A 17,668-nucleotide genomic window follows, 5' to 3' on the forward strand; every position below is an offset into this window, starting at 1 on the left:
TATTTCTGATGCAAGCCAGGATGCTGTGTGCCTGACACTACTGGCTCATATTCAGCGGTATGTTGACCAACACCCCCAGGTCCTTCTCTGCCTGGCAGCTTTCCAGCCACTCCTCCCCAAGCCTGTAACATTTCATGGGGTTGTTGTGACCAAAGTGCAGGACCTGGCCCTTGGTCTGGTTGAACCTCATACAATTGGCCTCAGCCCACTGATCCAGCCTGTCCAGATCCCTCCATACAGCCTTCCTACCCTCAAGGAGATCAACACTCCTGCCCACCTTGGTGTTGACTACAAACTCAATGAGGGTGTATTTGATCCCCTTGTCCAGATCATTGATAAGGATATTAAACAATACTGGCCCAAATACTGAGCCCTGGGGAACATCAGTCCTGACTGGCCACCAGCTGGATTTAACTCCATTCACCACAGCTCTTAGGGCCTGGACACTCAGCTGCCTACTGGGTCCTGTAAAGTGTCTGTAAACACACTTAGGAATTACTGCAGCCACCACCTGCATCCAGCAATAACAAACAACTCTGCTGTCCCCAGGCAGCCCTGCACTTCTGGTTCATGATATAGAAAGGGGACCAGCACATGATGAAGTAGGAAGACCAGGATTAGGGTGATGACATACATCCAGGAGAAGCTGAGGTTACACTTTATACTTGCTGGAAGTCTACAAAAGGAAATCTCTATCAACGAAGCATTTCAAAAATAAATTCTCAGTATTGATTTCAGACCTGATCTTTAAACTGTACAGATTCTGAATATCAGCTTTGATGAAGGAGGATTATACTTGGCCTTCTGCCACGCTCCTTTGTATCTATAGCATCTTGGTGTGTCCAAAGCAGGAATAAGAATCTAGACAGAATTAAAATCTACTCCAGCTCTGCCAATTTGCTGGACAGTTCTGTGTGTACCTATCATCTGATTATAATGTAACTCGGTCCCTGGGCTTGCTCTGATGTACACCATGAACCTAAGCACATAGCATATATATCTGTTCTCTTGAATATCTGCATAGAAGCACTCCTAAACTGGAATTTAAGTAAATATACTAGAAAAATGTATGTCATAATCCAATAAAAGTCTACATTCACAAACCCACAATTAACGTTATTTTCACCTTCCTGCCAAAAGGCATGCTTAGCTCAATTTAGCAGCTGTGCTTACATCTATATCAATTTTGGAAGTCATGGAATTCTGTGCCATTGCCTATATCCCATGGCAACTATGGTCCTTAGTCAATATTAATTATTACCAGCAACTTCCTCCTTTAAGACTGGGGGTAAGCTGCTTTTTAACCCTGTTTTTGCAGGATCATAGTCATCCATTTGTATTATACACCAGGAGAGTACATAATGAATGAACTCATGGAAACTGCTGTCCAGATAAAATTTAAATTCCAACACTCATCAGAAAACATTCACATGAAACCCACAAGATCGCTTTGGATCCCAATAATAATTTTTTGTAAAAAGCCATTTCAAATTCTGCTTGCAGAGCTAGATGAACTGTTAGTGTCATTATTACCAGAAAATAAATTACCATCTGTGGCAACTTTGATTGAAACAAAAAATTGGGGGATGAACACCATGCATTTGTCTCAATATACATTTCCCTTAGCCTAGGTCCTGCCAAGAGTCCAGCAACATTCCTAAAGGGCAGGGGAAAAGAAGCCAAACTCAAAACTTTACAGAAAGTATGCAAACTAAACACTCCCTCTCTTGTCTAAGAAGGATAAGAGGTAGATCTGAGAAAGGACATATGTTTTGGCAATAAGGATCAATGGTCTGAACCTTAACTAGAACAGATCCACTCATCAGTAGCTCTGTTCTTTTTTCACCACATAGAGAGGCATTAGGTATGTCATATCTCACCTAAGTGAAAAGCTTTGACACCATTTTTGTTCTTGCAATTTTCATATAAAACATTCACCGACATTAAGGCCATATGAAGCTAAGTAGAATGCCACATTAACTTTGATACCATACAGAGAAAGCTTCCTTTTTTGGTCTCTCAGAGGTGTGAAGATCTCATTCAAGGAAAGAATAAAGGCATAAACATAGTAGGAATAGTCGGCAGAGATTACCAAGTCTCATTTTAGCTTATCCTGAAAGTTCAACAGAGAAATGTTACCAGGAGGCAAAAATCTTCTAATGCAAGTAGACATTATCATCATCATCATCTCAGTATATGCTGATATAACCTTGAATCAACAAAACATTATGGCAAGATTATTACAGAGTCATCACACCCAATACTGCCCAACTGACAAGTTGAAATTCTGAAGATTGGCGAATATTCTTGGTGAATGACGGTGGCAATCACATTTTGATAATTTAGTGTACACCAGATCCATCTCTCATTCACAAATTTCAGGATGCTGTGCGAGATAAAGTAAGGTGTAGTTCCAGGTTAAAAAAAAAATAGGAAGTCCCAGGGAATTAACAGAATTATCTTACTGTAGTGTTTTTTTGTGGCACGCTTTTGGTAATAGGTGGGCTGCAGGAGTGACTTCTGTGAGATGCCAGAAACTGCCCCCATGAGCAGAGCCAGTTCCAGACAGCTCTAAAACAGACCCACCACTGGCCAAAGCAGAGTTCATCAGCAATGGTGGTAGCACCTGTGTGGTAACATCTAAGAAGGGTGTGTGTGTGTGTGTGAAATCTGCTGTGCAACAGCAGCTGTGAGAGAGGAGTGAGAATATGTGAAACAAGTCTGCAGACACCAAGGTCAGGGAAGGAGGGGGAGGAGGTGCTCCAGGTGCTGGAGCAGATTCCTGTGCAGCCCATGGTGAAGACCACGCTGATGGCCACACTGATGCAGATTGTCCCTCTGCAGCCCATTGAGGTCCACAGTAGAGCAGGTATTTACTCTGCAGACTGTGGGGGACCTCATGTTGGAGAAGTTGGATGTGCCCTGAAGGAAGTTGTGACACCACGCAGAGCCTATGTGAAGCAGGCTCCCAGCAGGAATTGCAACCCCACAAGGGACCCATGCTGGAGCTGTCTGTTCCTGAAGGACTGCACCCTGTGGAAAGGACCTGTTGGGAAACTGTCTGGAAGAAAACAGACGTGAGCAATCCTGACTATTTAGCTTTAGCTAGAGTAAGCTAAGGGCCTTGAGGTCCAGTTGCAAGGTTACTGAAAGATGAGCTATGAGAAAAAGATAAGGGAGCTGGCAGCAGCAAAGAAGAATAACAGGATAATGATGTAGCCAGCAGAAGTTCTGTGAGAACAGGATTTGTGGCCAAGATATAGACACCTGCAAGATATCCTTATATAAACAAGGGCTCTATATAAAGCGAGAGTGAATTGTTAATAGACGACTTCACTTTAACCATATTGGTGACTACGTGTTGTCCTTAAGCCTCTGCGGATTTTCTACAAGGACCCATGCTGAAACAGTTCTTGAAGAACTGCAGCCTGTGGGAAGAACTGTCAATGGTTTTAGACAGTAACTAGGCAGTGACAGATGCTCTGTTATTCCCCAGTTGCTGGCGGTTGCTGTTGGTGTCCCGGGAAGGCTTTTTCTATCCTGGTCCTCTCAAACCAGGACAAGGACCCACATTGGAATAATTTGTGAAGAACTATGTCCCATGGGTGGGACCCCATGTTGGAGCAGAAATTGTGTGAGGAGAAAGGAGTGGCAGACAACATGTGATGAACTGACTGCAACCCCCATTCCCTGTCTCACTTCGGGGAAGGAGAAGTGAAGTTGAGCTGGGGAAGAAGGAAGGGGTTGAGGAGAAGGTGTTTTAAGATTTGGGTTTTATTTTTCATTATCCCGCTCTGGTTTTAATTGGCAATAAATTAAAATGGATTTCCCCAAGTGTTGGGGAAACAGTTCAGAAATATACAGGTTGTGAGCAATCCTGACTTACTTCAACTTAGGCTACATTGGGTTAATACTTATTGAGGCCTAGTTAGAGGCCTGAGAATAAGCTAATGGGAAAGAGATAACTAATTGGCAACAGGAGAGGAAAATAATTATGTGAGAAGATGGTTCCGTGAGAATGGTATGTTGATTGGAATACAAAGCCACCTGCCTGATAACATAATATAAATAAGACTTCTCTATATATAGTGGATGTGAGTTCTTAATAAACGATTTTCCTGCAATCATATTGATGCGTACATGGAATCCTTAAGCCTCCGCAGATTGTTTTCCCACACCCAAGTAGAGTCTGTTTTCCCCATGACAGTAATTGCAGTGTGATCTCCCTGTCCTTATCTTGACCCAGGAGCCTTCCATCATATTTCCTCTCCCCTGTCTAGTTGAGGAGGGGAGTGAGAGAATGGCTTGGTGGGCATCTGGTGACCAGCCAGGGTCAACCCACAGAAAATAAAGGAAGTGATCTGAGAAGCAGCAGCAGCAGCACCAACACACACACTCTCCAGAAAACTCATTAGCAGAAGAGAGGCCTATAGAATTGAGCTCAGGTCCAAGGACATGCACACACAAAATAAATAAAAAGTGCACCAAAATAAAAACCCCAAACAACTATGGCAGAGTAGTGCCCCTACATTAGCTGCCAGTATGATAGCATACTCATTAACAAGTATTGAATACTTTATATCTACACTAGTATCTTGCTCAAAAAATTAATATCTTCACCACTTCAGCTCTTCAAAGTGGTCTCTCTCTCTCTCAAACTTGAGGCATTCCCCCAAGGCCTTAAAGATTATCAGATTTCCTACATATAATACACAAACTTTTGGATATACTTCAGCCTTCAAATATGAAAATCTAATTTCCTCCTTCTCTCTCTTTCCTCAAATAAGCTGACAGCACAACCAAAGCACTAGTTCAAACACAATAGACATTTTCTTGCTAATGCTTTGAATGTTAAAGGGCCTCATGCAAGTAAAATCTAATTACAAGTGAAAAAAAGCAAGCATTCAAAAACTCAGAGGTTGCTCATTCCTCTTTCATCTCCATTTCAGTCCCCACACCAACAAAATTGACCTGACTAGCTTTCCAAATCAGTTATGCCAAGATAGCATAATTAGTTGCACAGGAGTCAGCACTAGGCAAAGCACTAAAGAGAGCAGATGTGCCAAAACAGATAATTAAATAAGTCTTTTTCACTGGCAAATTTAGACCTCACAAATCAATAACTGTAGTACCCTAGAAAGTCTTTCACATATTGATCACTGATAAAGAGCTACCTGAATTTACCAACTGGAAGAGGCTACACAGTGTGTACTACATACACTGTCTACTAATACATGGCTCCATGGCTGGTGTGACCACTACAAGCTTGGGGTTTTTTGATAATGGGATGGCCTACACAGCACCAGGCTCGCTAGCATCAAATGGGATTCACCTTTCTCAAAGGAGGAAGTGGGTCTTTGCTCCAGAGCTTGTGGAGCTCATTACAGTGCTTTAAATTAGACTTGAAGGGGGAGGAGGATAATATCAGGTTTCTTTGTGACAAGCTGTGGGATAACTTGACAAGGTTCAAGGGGCAGGGTGCTAGCAAGGGCTCTCAGCTTGTTGCTCAGACATATGCTGGACACAATGCAGCACACTTGAAGTCTTATGAAGATAAGCCTCTTGAGGTAATAGGAGCCAACAGGGAAGGACCAGTGAAATACCTCAAAGTAGCTACAGCCAGTAACTCCAGCCAGTAAGTCAGCTTCATAGGGGGCCAAACTTAAATGCCTCTATGCAAACACACACAGTACGGGGAAAAACCACATTGTAGACATGCACATGCCTGAAGGGCTATGATCTTATTGGCATCACCCAGATGTGGTTGGGTGACTCCTCTGACAGGCAGTGTTGGAATGGAAGATTACAGGCTCTTTAAGAAGGACAGGCAGGGGAGATGAAGAGGGGGTGTTGCCCTCTGTATCAATGAACAGCTGGGGTTCACTGACCTCTGTCTAGGGATGGATGAAGAGCCAACCAAGAGCTTATGGGTCAGGAGTAAAGGGAGGACAGGGGACATTATAGTAGGGGTATGCTAAAGGCCACCTGACCAGGAAGACCAAGCAAATGAGGCACTTTGTAAGCATATAGGAGTAGCCTCATGTTGACTAGCCCTGGCCCTCATGGGGTACTTCAACCATCCCAATATCTGCTGGAGGGACAACACAGCATAACATAAGCAATCCAGGAGGTTACTGAAATACATTGATGATAACTTTCCCCTCCAAGGGATAGATGGGCCAACGAGGAGAGGCGCTATGCTGGACCTTGTTCTCACTAACATGGAGGGGTTGGTGGGCAATGTGAAGCTCAAGGGAAGCCTTGGCTGCAGTGACCATGAGATGGTGGAGTTCAAGATCCTTAGGTCACTGAGGAGGTCACACAGCAAGCTCACTACCCTGGATTTCAAGAGGGCAGGCTTTGGCCTCTTCAGAGGTCTGCTCAGTAGAATACCATGGGATAAAGCCCTGGAGGGAAGAGGGGTCCAAGAAAGCTGATGAATAATCAAGGATCACCTCCTCCAAGCTCAGGAGCACTGCATCCCAACCAAGAGGAAGTCAGGCAAAACCACCAGAAGGCCTGCACAGATGAACAAGGTTCTCCTGGACGAACTCAGACAAAAAGGAAGCCTGCGGAGTTTGGAAGCAAAGATAGGTAGTGGGAGGAATGCAGAGATACTGTCCAAGCAACCAGGGATTAGTTTAGGAAAGCTAGCCTCGATAGAATAAAATCTGGGCAGGGACATTAAAGGCAACAAGAAGAGCTTCCATAGGTATGTCAGTGATAAAAGGAAAATTACACAAAAATGCGGGCCCTCTCTGAAAGGAAATGGGAGACCTAGTTACCCAGGATATGGAGAAGATTGAGGTACTCAATGATTCTTTTTGCCTCAGTCTTCACCATCAAGTGCTCAAGCTACACCACCCAAGTTGCAGAAAGCAAAGGTAGAGACTGGAAGAAGGAAGAACCACCCATGATAAGGGTACGTTCCCACTGAGTGGAAAAGGAGAAACATAACCCCCATTTTCAAAAAGAGAGAAAAGGAACACCTAGGGAACTACAGGCCAGTCAGTCTCACCTCTGTACCTGGCACGATCATGCAGCTGATCCTCCTAGAAACTATGCTAAGGCACATGGATAATAAGGAGGTGATTGGTGACAGTCAACATGGATTCACTGTGGGCAAATCATGCCTGACAAATTTGGTGGCCTTCTTGTCATGCCTCACAAGGTGGATATGGAGAAGATTGAGGTACTTAATGACTTTTTTTTGCCTCAGTTTCGAGACCATCTAAAGAACCTGAAGGTGAACAAGTATATGAGACACAATAAGATGCATTCACAGGTCCTGAGGGAACTGGCAGATGAAGTTGCTAAACCCCTATCCGTCATATTTGAGAAATCGTGGCAGTCTGGAGAAGTTCCCACTGAATGAAAAAGAGGAAAAAAAATCCCCATTTTTAAAAAATGGAAAAACAGAAGACACAGGGAATGACAGGCCAGTCAGTATTGCCTCTGTGCCCAGCAAGATCTTGGAGCAGATCCTCCTGGAAACTACGCTAAGACACATGTAAAATAAGGAGGCGATTTGTGACAGCCAATAGGGTTTCACTAAAGGCAAATCATGTATGACAAACTTGGCGGCCTTCTACGATGGGGCTACAGCATTGGTGGGTAAGGGGAGAGCAACTGATGTCATCTACCCAGACTTGTGCGAAGCACTCAACATTGCTTCACACAACATCTTTGTTTCTAAATTGGAGAGACATGGACTTCATGGATGGACTACTTGGTGGATAAGGAACTGGCTGGATGATGGAATTCAAAGAGTTGCAGTGAACGGCTCGATGTCCCAGTGGAGGTCTGCGACGAGTGATGTTACGTGTCGGTATCAGGACTGGTGCTGTTTAATATTTCTGTCGGCAACACGGACAACAGAATTGAGTGCGCGCTCAAAGTTTGCCAGTCAACAGGCTGAATGGAAGGGATGCCATCCAGAGGGAGCTTGACAGGCTTGAGAGGTGGGCCCATGCAAACTTCATGAAGCTTACAAGGCCAAGTGCAAAGTCCTGCACATGGGTTGGGGCAATCCCAAGCACAAATACAGGCTGGGGGATGAAGGGATTGAGCAGCCCTGACAAATGCAGGATTTCATTCTTATCAAATATTTCTCAGGGGGTGAGTGGGGAATAAAAATAAAAGAAATCCCACCTAGCTAGATCTGGACAGCAGGGACTCCCTACAGGCCTCAGAAAAAAAAAAATAAAAAAAAAAAATCAAAACAAACAGGAGATACGGCCATTTAAATCCTGAGATGACTTTCACTTTCTGGCTCGCTGCAATGGCAGAGTTTGTGGCCTAGCTGAGAGGACTGCACTAGCAGTAGCTATGAGAAAGCTGGGAAGGGACTTTTTACATGGGCATGTATTCATAGGATGAGGGTTAATGGTTTTAAACTAGAAGAGAGTAAATTTAGACTAGACATTACAAAGAAATTCTTTACAGTGAAGGTGGCGAGACACTAGAACAGGTTGCCCAGAGAAGTTGTGGATGCTCCCTCCCTGGAACTGTTCAAGGCCAGGTTGGATATGGCTTTGAGCAACCTGGTCTAGTGGAAGGTGTTCCTGCCCATGGCAGGGGGGTTGGAATGCAATTATCTTTATGGTCCCTCCCAACCCAAACCATTCTATGATTCTGCAATTACTAGGGAGATCACAATCTCAATGGGATTTAGCAACACATTTTATGTGTATAGCCATGATTGATCACCACCAAGTGCAAAGGTATTCCAGTTTCACTATAGCCTGATAGAAGTACTATGTTCCCATATTTCTCAGAAGACTTCATAGAACATTTAGAATGGTATCTATTCCAAGACTGAAACTTCAAGCACCAACATGTTAAAAAAATTTTTCCAGAAAGACTCCTGAGAGGATAGAGTTCTACATGAATATGGAGATCACCCTATCAGCAAACTGACTAGAAATCAGCTTGCTTCCTATTTCTTTCAAAGGAAATAAAAGAATAAAATATTGACTATCTCAAGAACTTACCTTCAGACTTCAACTTTGTAAGAACAAAAATCAGGTAGTTGTTGAAGTCTGGATACTGATTGAGTTGTTCTAATTTCTGAAGTGACAAACTATTAAGGAAATTTGAATCTTTACACACATTTTTACACATTTATAGTTTTCTGGATACTATGATTACCAAGTTTTGTATTACTGTGCAATTTCAAACAGCTGTTTCTACAAGCTCACAACATACAGAGTAAGAACAATCTGAAAACAGTTTCTGTAATTTTCATACAGAAGCAGTAGTTTTTAGTTATGTTGAAATTTGAAAAGAGAATCCAGGGACACAGAAATTAATAGATCCTTAATATTTTAAAGCCAAACCCAAAACAAACAGAAAACCCCACAAAAAACTCACCCCAAAAAAACCCAACCCCCCACCTTCCTCTGTACAGTTTTAGATTTCAATATTTACACTTAAAAGCCATCCAAACCTAAGAAATCCACCGAGACACAATCCTGCAACGTAATTTTTTTCTCCACCATAAATAAAAGCACTTCAGCATTATAATACAACAGCTATTGTGATTTTGATAAGCTACTCACTTTTAATATTAGTCATATACTTTTTTACGATGCTAACTAGCCACAGCCTGAGCTTTCAACAGTGACAGTCTGTTCAATTATAAACACCTAGATATCTGTACCAAGACAGTCATGCTTATCCATGGTCTCTAAATCAAATTTATCAAATCCTTCTGTACGCACTAATTTTCTAGAGTGAAACCTCTCTGAATAATTATCTTACCAGCAATATCAGCCTCTTCACTATGTCCTTGGGGAAACTGCAGGAAGAATTATATTACTGAACAGCTAGAAGGTACCTAGTTGTTTTTCTAAAATTTGTCATTACTTCTGCCTCAAATTTCTAAGTATTCTGCCACTGCTTGGCTAGAACAGTGATCCTTGTATCCTATTCTCAAGACCTGGTACTAATTAGCATTTTGCCCAAAAATATTTAAAGTCATGAGCATACAGTGTCATTGTTACTAAACCTACTAGATATCAGTATGGGAAGTAATCAAGCCGTTTAACAAAAAATTATTTTTAGAAGATTATTTGCTTCCTAGCCATTTACTTTACTTGCTGAATAGCTATATTTGTAAATATTCAAAACCTTAAATATTCAAAATTAATATTAAATAAATTATAATATTCATAATATAATATATATAAATATCATATTTATATCATAATATAAATAACATTCAAAAACCTTAGCCAAATGTATTTATCTTAGAACACTGATGGCCCTTCCAACGACCAACAGCCAGTATCGCAATCACAAACATAGGCATCTTCATTTTTAGATATTTAGTCTGCTTTCATCTAGTAACAACCTTGCTTAAGAAATCTGCCCTCTTGGCACTTAGTAAGAGAGTAAAGTATACTTATCACAGCCACAAGCTCCTTTGCTGCAAAACATACAGGAGATGAAATGTAAACAGAAGGATGGTCACATCACGTGAAAATAAAACAGAACATTCTACATGGCCCCTAGAAATGAAGAAACACGCATCCAAAGACTGTTGTCAAAGGTGACATGCCAAAGAGCTCTTTCAGGAACAGCCAAGAAGTAGGATATCACATTTCTAAATTTTTTTCTTCTTCAAGTTTCAGAAACATAATCACCAAAACAGTCAGTCAAACATTACTAACAACTGTGAATTCCAGTGGCTCGAATAAGCACATGCAACCAGAAAGAAAGAACAGCATTAAATAGAAAATTAATTAAAAAACACCCAGTTGGTCTAGGAATTAAAGAATAACTTACAGATCATTTTTTTTAAATAGTTTCTTCACCCACTTTTTCTTTTTTACTCCAAGAAACATCTATGTCCTCATTTGAAAAATGTTTGAAAGCTTTACCAATTCATAAATTTGTTAACAAAGTACTTTGGCTAGCCTATGCTGCTCCCTTCATTACATTTGAGTTCTAAACACATCAAAAGTCCGTCAAAGAATATAAGAGAGTCAACACACTGATAACCTTATTTTAAAACGATTATGGATTGAAAGTACTTGAAATTTGAAACTATTAATCACCATCCTACTTGGAAATACTGCTAAGTAACGTTCCACAATACAACAGCCATCACAAATTTTTGTGGAACCAATCTCAAAGGATACCTTTTTAAAACTATAGGACATGGCCTGTCAAGTTGCATTAGAACATTTTCCCAAACTGATAATACAGGTTAAAACACATCACTTATCTAACCTTTACAGGTCACCATGAGGACCTCCTCGATTAAAAGCACAGGTATTTTAGCACAGCAAGGAGTTACCACCGCCATTTAAGAAGGATTTCAAATAGCAGCTAACAGCACTTTAAATTTCTACTCATCTTCAAGACAGACAGCACTGCTTATATTGCCCATCCTGCACATACACTACTATTTAAAAAACAAACAATCAAAAAAAACCCAAACCCCACCCAACACACTGTTGCTATAAACACTTTTGAAATGCTACTATTTGAAATACTAAAGAGCACCTGTTTGTTTGGGGATTATCATAACACTTAGCCAGCTCTGTATAGTATTTTTCAAAGGAAGCAATACCATCTCAAGAATCTAAAATATAGTTGCAAGAAGATGAAAACTACCTTCATCTTTCCAATAAGAAGTCTTCTGAAATTTGACCATACCCATTAGGAAAGGGTAGAAGTCAAGCAAATTTGGCTTCAAGCTAAACTCCCCAAATAATAACTTTGTGTATATATATATTCTTATCTATGTAAATGTAGCTTTATGTGAAGACTTGCGAGCAAATGCCTTAAAAAGGGATCAAGATGCTACACTTGTATCCTCAAAAATTTCCTCTCTCAATCTTATTCCTTAAAACATTGCTATTTCATCACTTCTACGATCAAGACAGATTTGGGGGGCACGACTAAAACACCACCCAAACCTCAAGCCAACAATCTACAACAATAACAAACTGCACTGCAAAACTGGACAAAAAGCCTCATACAGTAGATTTTCCCCTTCTTGTAAAATGTAAAGAGCGTAACGAGCAGTACGCTCAGGACTCTAGGGAAGCAGAAATCTCACAACATAACAAAACACAGTGTGAGAGACAGCAGGCCAATGAGAGCAAGCAGGCAGCAGCTCCACTAGAAGCACTCCTCCCACGACCTACGTCTTTCGCCTTAAATGCCAGCGCCAGATTAGGAAGCCCCTGCTTTGGCACAGGGGCGACGAGTACCCCGCGCCCCACCACCAACTCATCCCGGGGGACAGCAGCGTCCCCCACCCCCAGCCATCTCAGCAGGATCCGCCATAGAGGTCTGCACTCTCGCCACGGCTAAGGACTGGGCGCTGGCAAAACGGCCCGACGTGGGGAAACCGAGGAAAGCAGCAGATACCGAAGCAGCCACACCAGAACCACGGCTTTAAAAAGAAAAAAACCCGAACCTTGGCTCCGAGCTCGCAACAGGTGTCCAGGCTACCAGCGGGGAAAGATGGCTCTGCAGCCCACAGGCCGCCTCTGCGGTTCAAACGCCGCGCCGCGGCCCCTAGTTCTGGCAGAGACTCGGCCCACAGCGGTCGCTGTGGCGGATCCCCGGGCAGGCCCGGCCGCCACTGTCTGCCACAGTGTCAACCTGTACCCGCGCTGCCCCAACCCAACGACCCCAGCTTCCTCAGCATTCGCCCGGGACGCTGTGACCCCGTTCTTCCTGCCCGCCCCACCCGCCCTCACGGCGTAGGCCTCGACCAAGGATACGTGTTGCACGGCTCTCTGCGTGGTGGTGTCTGGGGACTGGGACTCCTTGAGCAACTGCAGAATCTGTTGAAGCCCCTGTTCGTCGGGCTTCCACTCATACTCCATCTTGGCTTGCTGAAAAACAAAGCGGCCTCGGTTAGCGGCACAGCAGGCCTCGGGAGGGAGGGGAGAGGAGAGAGAGGGAGGGAGGGAGCGAGCGAGCAAGCAAGCAAGCAAGCTAGATAGATAGATACGCGGCGCCCGGCCCGCTCTCACCCGCGCACACCCCCGAAACCGTCCCAAGAGACGGGCAGCACTAACCCGCTCCTGCTGCCGCAGCCCGCTGTACACGGCACTAAACGAACTGAGTCACGGCAAATTAGCAATCTGGCCCTAAGAGCAGCGTCGCGTCCTCCTAGGTCCTAGCGCTGGGCACGCCTCCGCCCGCCCGAGCCGCCTTCGGCCCGCCAGCACCGCTTTCAGCCTTCCCCCAACGCGTCTCAAACTGTAAAGACGCTGGCGGCGACAAAATACGAGCGAAATTTCATGAAATCACACAACTAATGCAACCACCACCATAGAGTATGCTATTAAACTCAGCCTGATCTTCACAAGCAGAGGGAGCAGCAGGCCAAAAAGAAAGAGCCCCAGGAAACAAAACTCTCCACCCTCAGCATACCTCCCCCTTTTATAATGCATATGACATAAGTGGATATGACAGGATACACCTGTCAGTCAGTTTGGGTCAGTTGCCCTGAATTATGCTCCCAGCTGACTTGGGGCTTCTAATGGCCTGCCCTCGATGGCTGGCCTATGATTCTGTCCCAGTGAAACCAGGACAGCAGGACATCCAGTGATCAGCTGTGGGGTTGGCTGATGCAGATCCAGCAGATAGGATGGCCCAAAGAGCCACCAGTTCAATTTCCAGCACATACAGAAATCCCAGGAAAAAAAATTAGGTGACAGGAATGCGGAAGGTTGCTTATAAACTAGGACTGACTACAAGTCCATTTTGCCTCAACAAGTATTCTCCCAAGTGACAAGTGATGAAAAAAAAAGCTTTTCTAAGCTTCTTCATTGAGCTTATCACTAAATACCCTTTTTCTTTGGAATAAAATGTTAAAATTCTTATTAAATATACAAGAATACAGAACAACAGAGCAAAGGACATTCTGGGAAAGACACAAAGATATTTTGCATTGTGTTTCCTTTGATGCAATAAGGCTGGAGAACCCAAGAAGTCTAAGGGCAAAAGTAAAGACCAAGGTAAAACACAATTTTACAGCTCCAGAAGTAGTTTCTATCCAGTTGTCTCTGTAACTGCAACTGAACAGAATCCCAAAAGTCTATAGAGATTTTTAAAGTCTTAAAGATTATTTCTCCTGAATATTATGGTCCTGCAAAGAATATCAGATGCATTAATAGAAAATACATATTTTATTGTTGCTGTATCTTAATGATCTGCATTTAAAAAACAAAAACTGAACTTCAAAAATAGAACAAAATAAATTAATGTTCTTGTCTCCAAGACAAAGCACTTAAATTGCAAAATTGTCTCCCTGACTTAGATCTGTCACGGGTCTGTAGAATTAACACAAGTTGAGAAACAAACTTTAGAATGAAATTCCTGGAACTCCTCTAGACCACCACGTGAGATAATCATAAATCTTAAAGGCAGTGGTAGTTTTGGAAAAGAGTTGGCTTAAAATCTTTTCAAGATCCTGAAGTTTTCAGAAGATGACAAAGGGTCTCTCTGTACTTGTAATATGAGCAAGCTTCCACAGCTAAAAGAAAGACTATTTGAAAACTATGTGTTCTTAAAAAAGGCTTATCCTAGACAGCAACAGGATAACCTAGGACCTTGCAACAGACACACGTGCAGTTAAGACGCATATCATTTCAAGCTTTCTGTAAAGGTTGGCAAAGCAGCCATTTAATGTTGTGCTAATTTGGGTGGGGTTTTTTAATTATGAAGAGACACTTAAGTAGGGGGGAAAAAAACCAAACTAATTTCAGGTTATCAAAAGCATTTGAAGCTTTGCAAAAGGTTTTAAGAACAATGAGGAAGCAATCACATAAAATAAAGATACTTATTTTCACATTAAAAGAAATCTATGTGGGCTTCTAATGAGCTTCATCTCCTTTCACAGAATTGTCACAGTTGGAACAGACCTCCAACATCACCGAATCCAACCGTCAACAACCCCCGCAAATAAAATAAAATAAAATACATTTATCAATATAGGTATCACCATGCCCACTAGAGCATGTCCTGAAGTGCCTCATCTACATGGCTTTTAAATACCTCCAGGGACGGTGATTCCACCACCTCCCTGGTCAGCCCATTCCAGAGCCTGACTACTCTCTCAGTAAAGACACTCTTCCTAATATCTAGTCTAAACCTCCCTTGGTGAAGCTTCAGGCCACTTCCTCCCATCCTATCATTATTCACTTGAGAGAAGCCAGCACCCGCCTCCCTACAACTTTCTTTCAGGTAGTTGTAGAGAGCAAGGAGGTCTCTTCTCCTTAGCCTCCTCTTCTCCAAACTAAACAATCCCAATTCCCTCAGCCTCTCCTCATAGGACTTGTCCTCCAGACCCTTCACCAGCTTGGTTGCCCTTCTCTGAACTCTCTCCAGCAACTCCCATGTCTTTCTTGTAGTGAGGGGCCCAGAACTGAACACAGTACACGAGGTGCAGCCTCACCAGTGCCAAATACAGGGGCACGAGTGATGTAAACACTTTGAAAATACAAAATATGTCTCTCGAATCAGTATTTTTTCTGCTCTTTTTAACATATATCAAACAATCCCAATTAACAGATTTCTTCCCCAAACTTAACTACCTTCTGTTTTATATCATGCTTGACAGGCATCTAAAAGATAAGACTGCTTATCAGGTCGCTTCCTGGTACATGGCCCAGACAAAGATAATAAATTTAGCAAGGTAACAAGGACTGAAAAATAGTAATAAATAAAAAAGAAGTTCTTGGGATGGCAAAATCTGTGTTATCTTTAGCAAGTCTGTGTGCCAGTGATTTATGAAAAGACAGAACCCCTTCTACTGTATAAAACTCCAAGAGAAAAAGGAGAAGCTGCGGGTCTTCTTCCCCCCCCTTCTCTCTCGACACTTCGGCTACGGGACAACAGCAGCGGAGGAAAGGACAAGCGGAGAGCATCAACCCCCCCCACTCCAGCCAGAGACCAGGATCGGGGACTGTGATAAAATCTTAATTGCTCCCTCGTTTTCTTTACTTTTCTTAACAACTCTTCTCTCCAAAGTAACGAGTCGTGTTTACCCTTTATTAACAGTGATATTTTGTTTCCCCTTTCCTAAAATAAATCCTTGTAACTTGCTTAAGTTTCAAAACGTGTTACTGTGCAATTTCCATGGTTTTCTCTGAGTAGTGGCTGCATTTTCCTCATAATCAAAATATTAAAATAATAACTCGGATCACGACATTAATTGGCGTCACGGACAGGATAATATTGAGGAAAAATCAGAGCCTACTCTTAGACGCCTGAATTGCAAACTAACCCATAAGGATATTTAAAACAATTTAAATGGAATCTGTCGGTTGTTCTGCTGGGTCTAGTGGGCTGACTTTCTATAAAGAAGATGAAGTTAGTGAAGCCGCTTTGGTTCGCCCATTCTGGGAATTTCTCAAAACCCATAACTATACCCCGAAGAAAACTCTCTATGATATGATTTATAAAAGTTATAAGAGTGGAGATTTTGTTGACCTTGCTAAATCTATAACAATATTAGAAAACAAATCTGCTCTGGATAAAGAAACCAAGAAACATGTGAAAAAAAAGGGTTTAGACTTTTTTTATGCTCGTGCATTTTTCACCTTGGCTACTATAATTTGGCAGGAGAATGAAGAATTGCGCCAAAAATTAGAAAATATTGAAAGTGGCGTAAACTCTTTAAAATCTGAGGAAATGCCAGGGAAATCAAATTCTGAAATCAGTACTGATCTTGGTCCGATGCTGGAAGGTAATACAGCTGCGTCTGAATATACAACAGACGACGGGGAGCATATCTCTCCTGAACGACCCCGTAAAAAAATGGTGCGTTTTGCACCCAAAAAGGGGAAAAGCAGACCCTCCATTTTAAAAACAAAACCCCAGCCAAAACCTACTAATACCCAGGAAAGTATCTCTTCCGACTCCTCGGAGGGAGAAGTAGCTCAACTGCGCCACTTGGTCAACAGTTTTATAAAAACTGGAACCAAGAAATTTAAAAAATTAGAGGAAAAAGTAAATCAGATTGCCATTATGAGCGAGAGTGCCTCAACAGCTTCATCCTCTTTTCATGAGTCTTCTGATAGCTCGGAAGATGAGAGCATGCCTATACCTCACAAACGCCTACGTCCTGTGATAAAAGTAGAACACACACGTGACGTAGAAACAGGATTTGAACAAGTTACTCACAAAGAGTTCCCATACTCTCCTCTGGAGCTGACCCAACTAAAAAGACAATTTAGAAAATTGCCCTTGGAAACTGATATAGATTATGTCGTGAGAGTTTCAGCTTCGGGTGGAGATAATATCTTGATAATATTCTTTTTCGGATACGAAAAAGAAGCTTCAGGCGTTTGGGGTCCGGGAATAATTCTAATTACCGGTAATAACCGAGCCCCCTGGTCCCTGACGCAAAGAGCGGCTTATAATGTGGGTTTCACTGACCCCATAGCCAGGGGAGAACCCCATGTACTGCATGGAGGTCTCTCCCAGTTATGGGATAATATTCACAAAGCCTGCATAATTCAACTGATATATGAACATGCTTTGGTGATGAAACAAGAGGACCCACTTACGCTGAAAATAAAACCTGAAAGAATGGATATCTTAATCTGAGGCTTACCTGCACAATTGCAGAATCAAGCCCTACAGATTAAGACTAGAATTGAAACATCACAAAGCACAGACTATACCTGGTCTG

At 42.5% G+C, this 17,668-nt stretch overlaps 1 protein-coding gene across 1 annotated transcript in view; it reads right to left on the reverse strand.

The window, feature by feature from the left end:
- LOC103531805 (transportin-1) overlaps positions 1–13,091 on the reverse strand; it is a 99,063-nt gene extending 85,972 nt beyond the window's left edge. The window contains exons 1-3 of the mRNA XM_030468391.1: positions 13,044–13,091; positions 12,744–12,857; positions 8,994–9,069 (exon numbers count right to left, since the gene is read on the reverse strand). Of these exons, the coding sequence (XP_030324251.1) occupies positions 8,994–9,069; positions 12,744–12,848 (181 nt within the window). The 5' untranslated portion in view covers positions 12,849–12,857; positions 13,044–13,091. The remainder of the gene's footprint in view (positions 1–8,993; positions 9,070–12,743; positions 12,858–13,043) is intronic.
- Between the last annotated feature and the right edge of the window lie 4,577 nt (positions 13,092–17,668).

Source organism: Calypte anna, chromosome W (assembly GCF_003957555.1).
Source record: "Calypte anna isolate BGI_N300 chromosome W, bCalAnn1_v1.p, whole genome shotgun sequence".
In the NCBI taxonomy this organism is placed as follows: domain Eukaryota; kingdom Metazoa; phylum Chordata; class Aves; order Apodiformes; family Trochilidae; genus Calypte; species Calypte anna.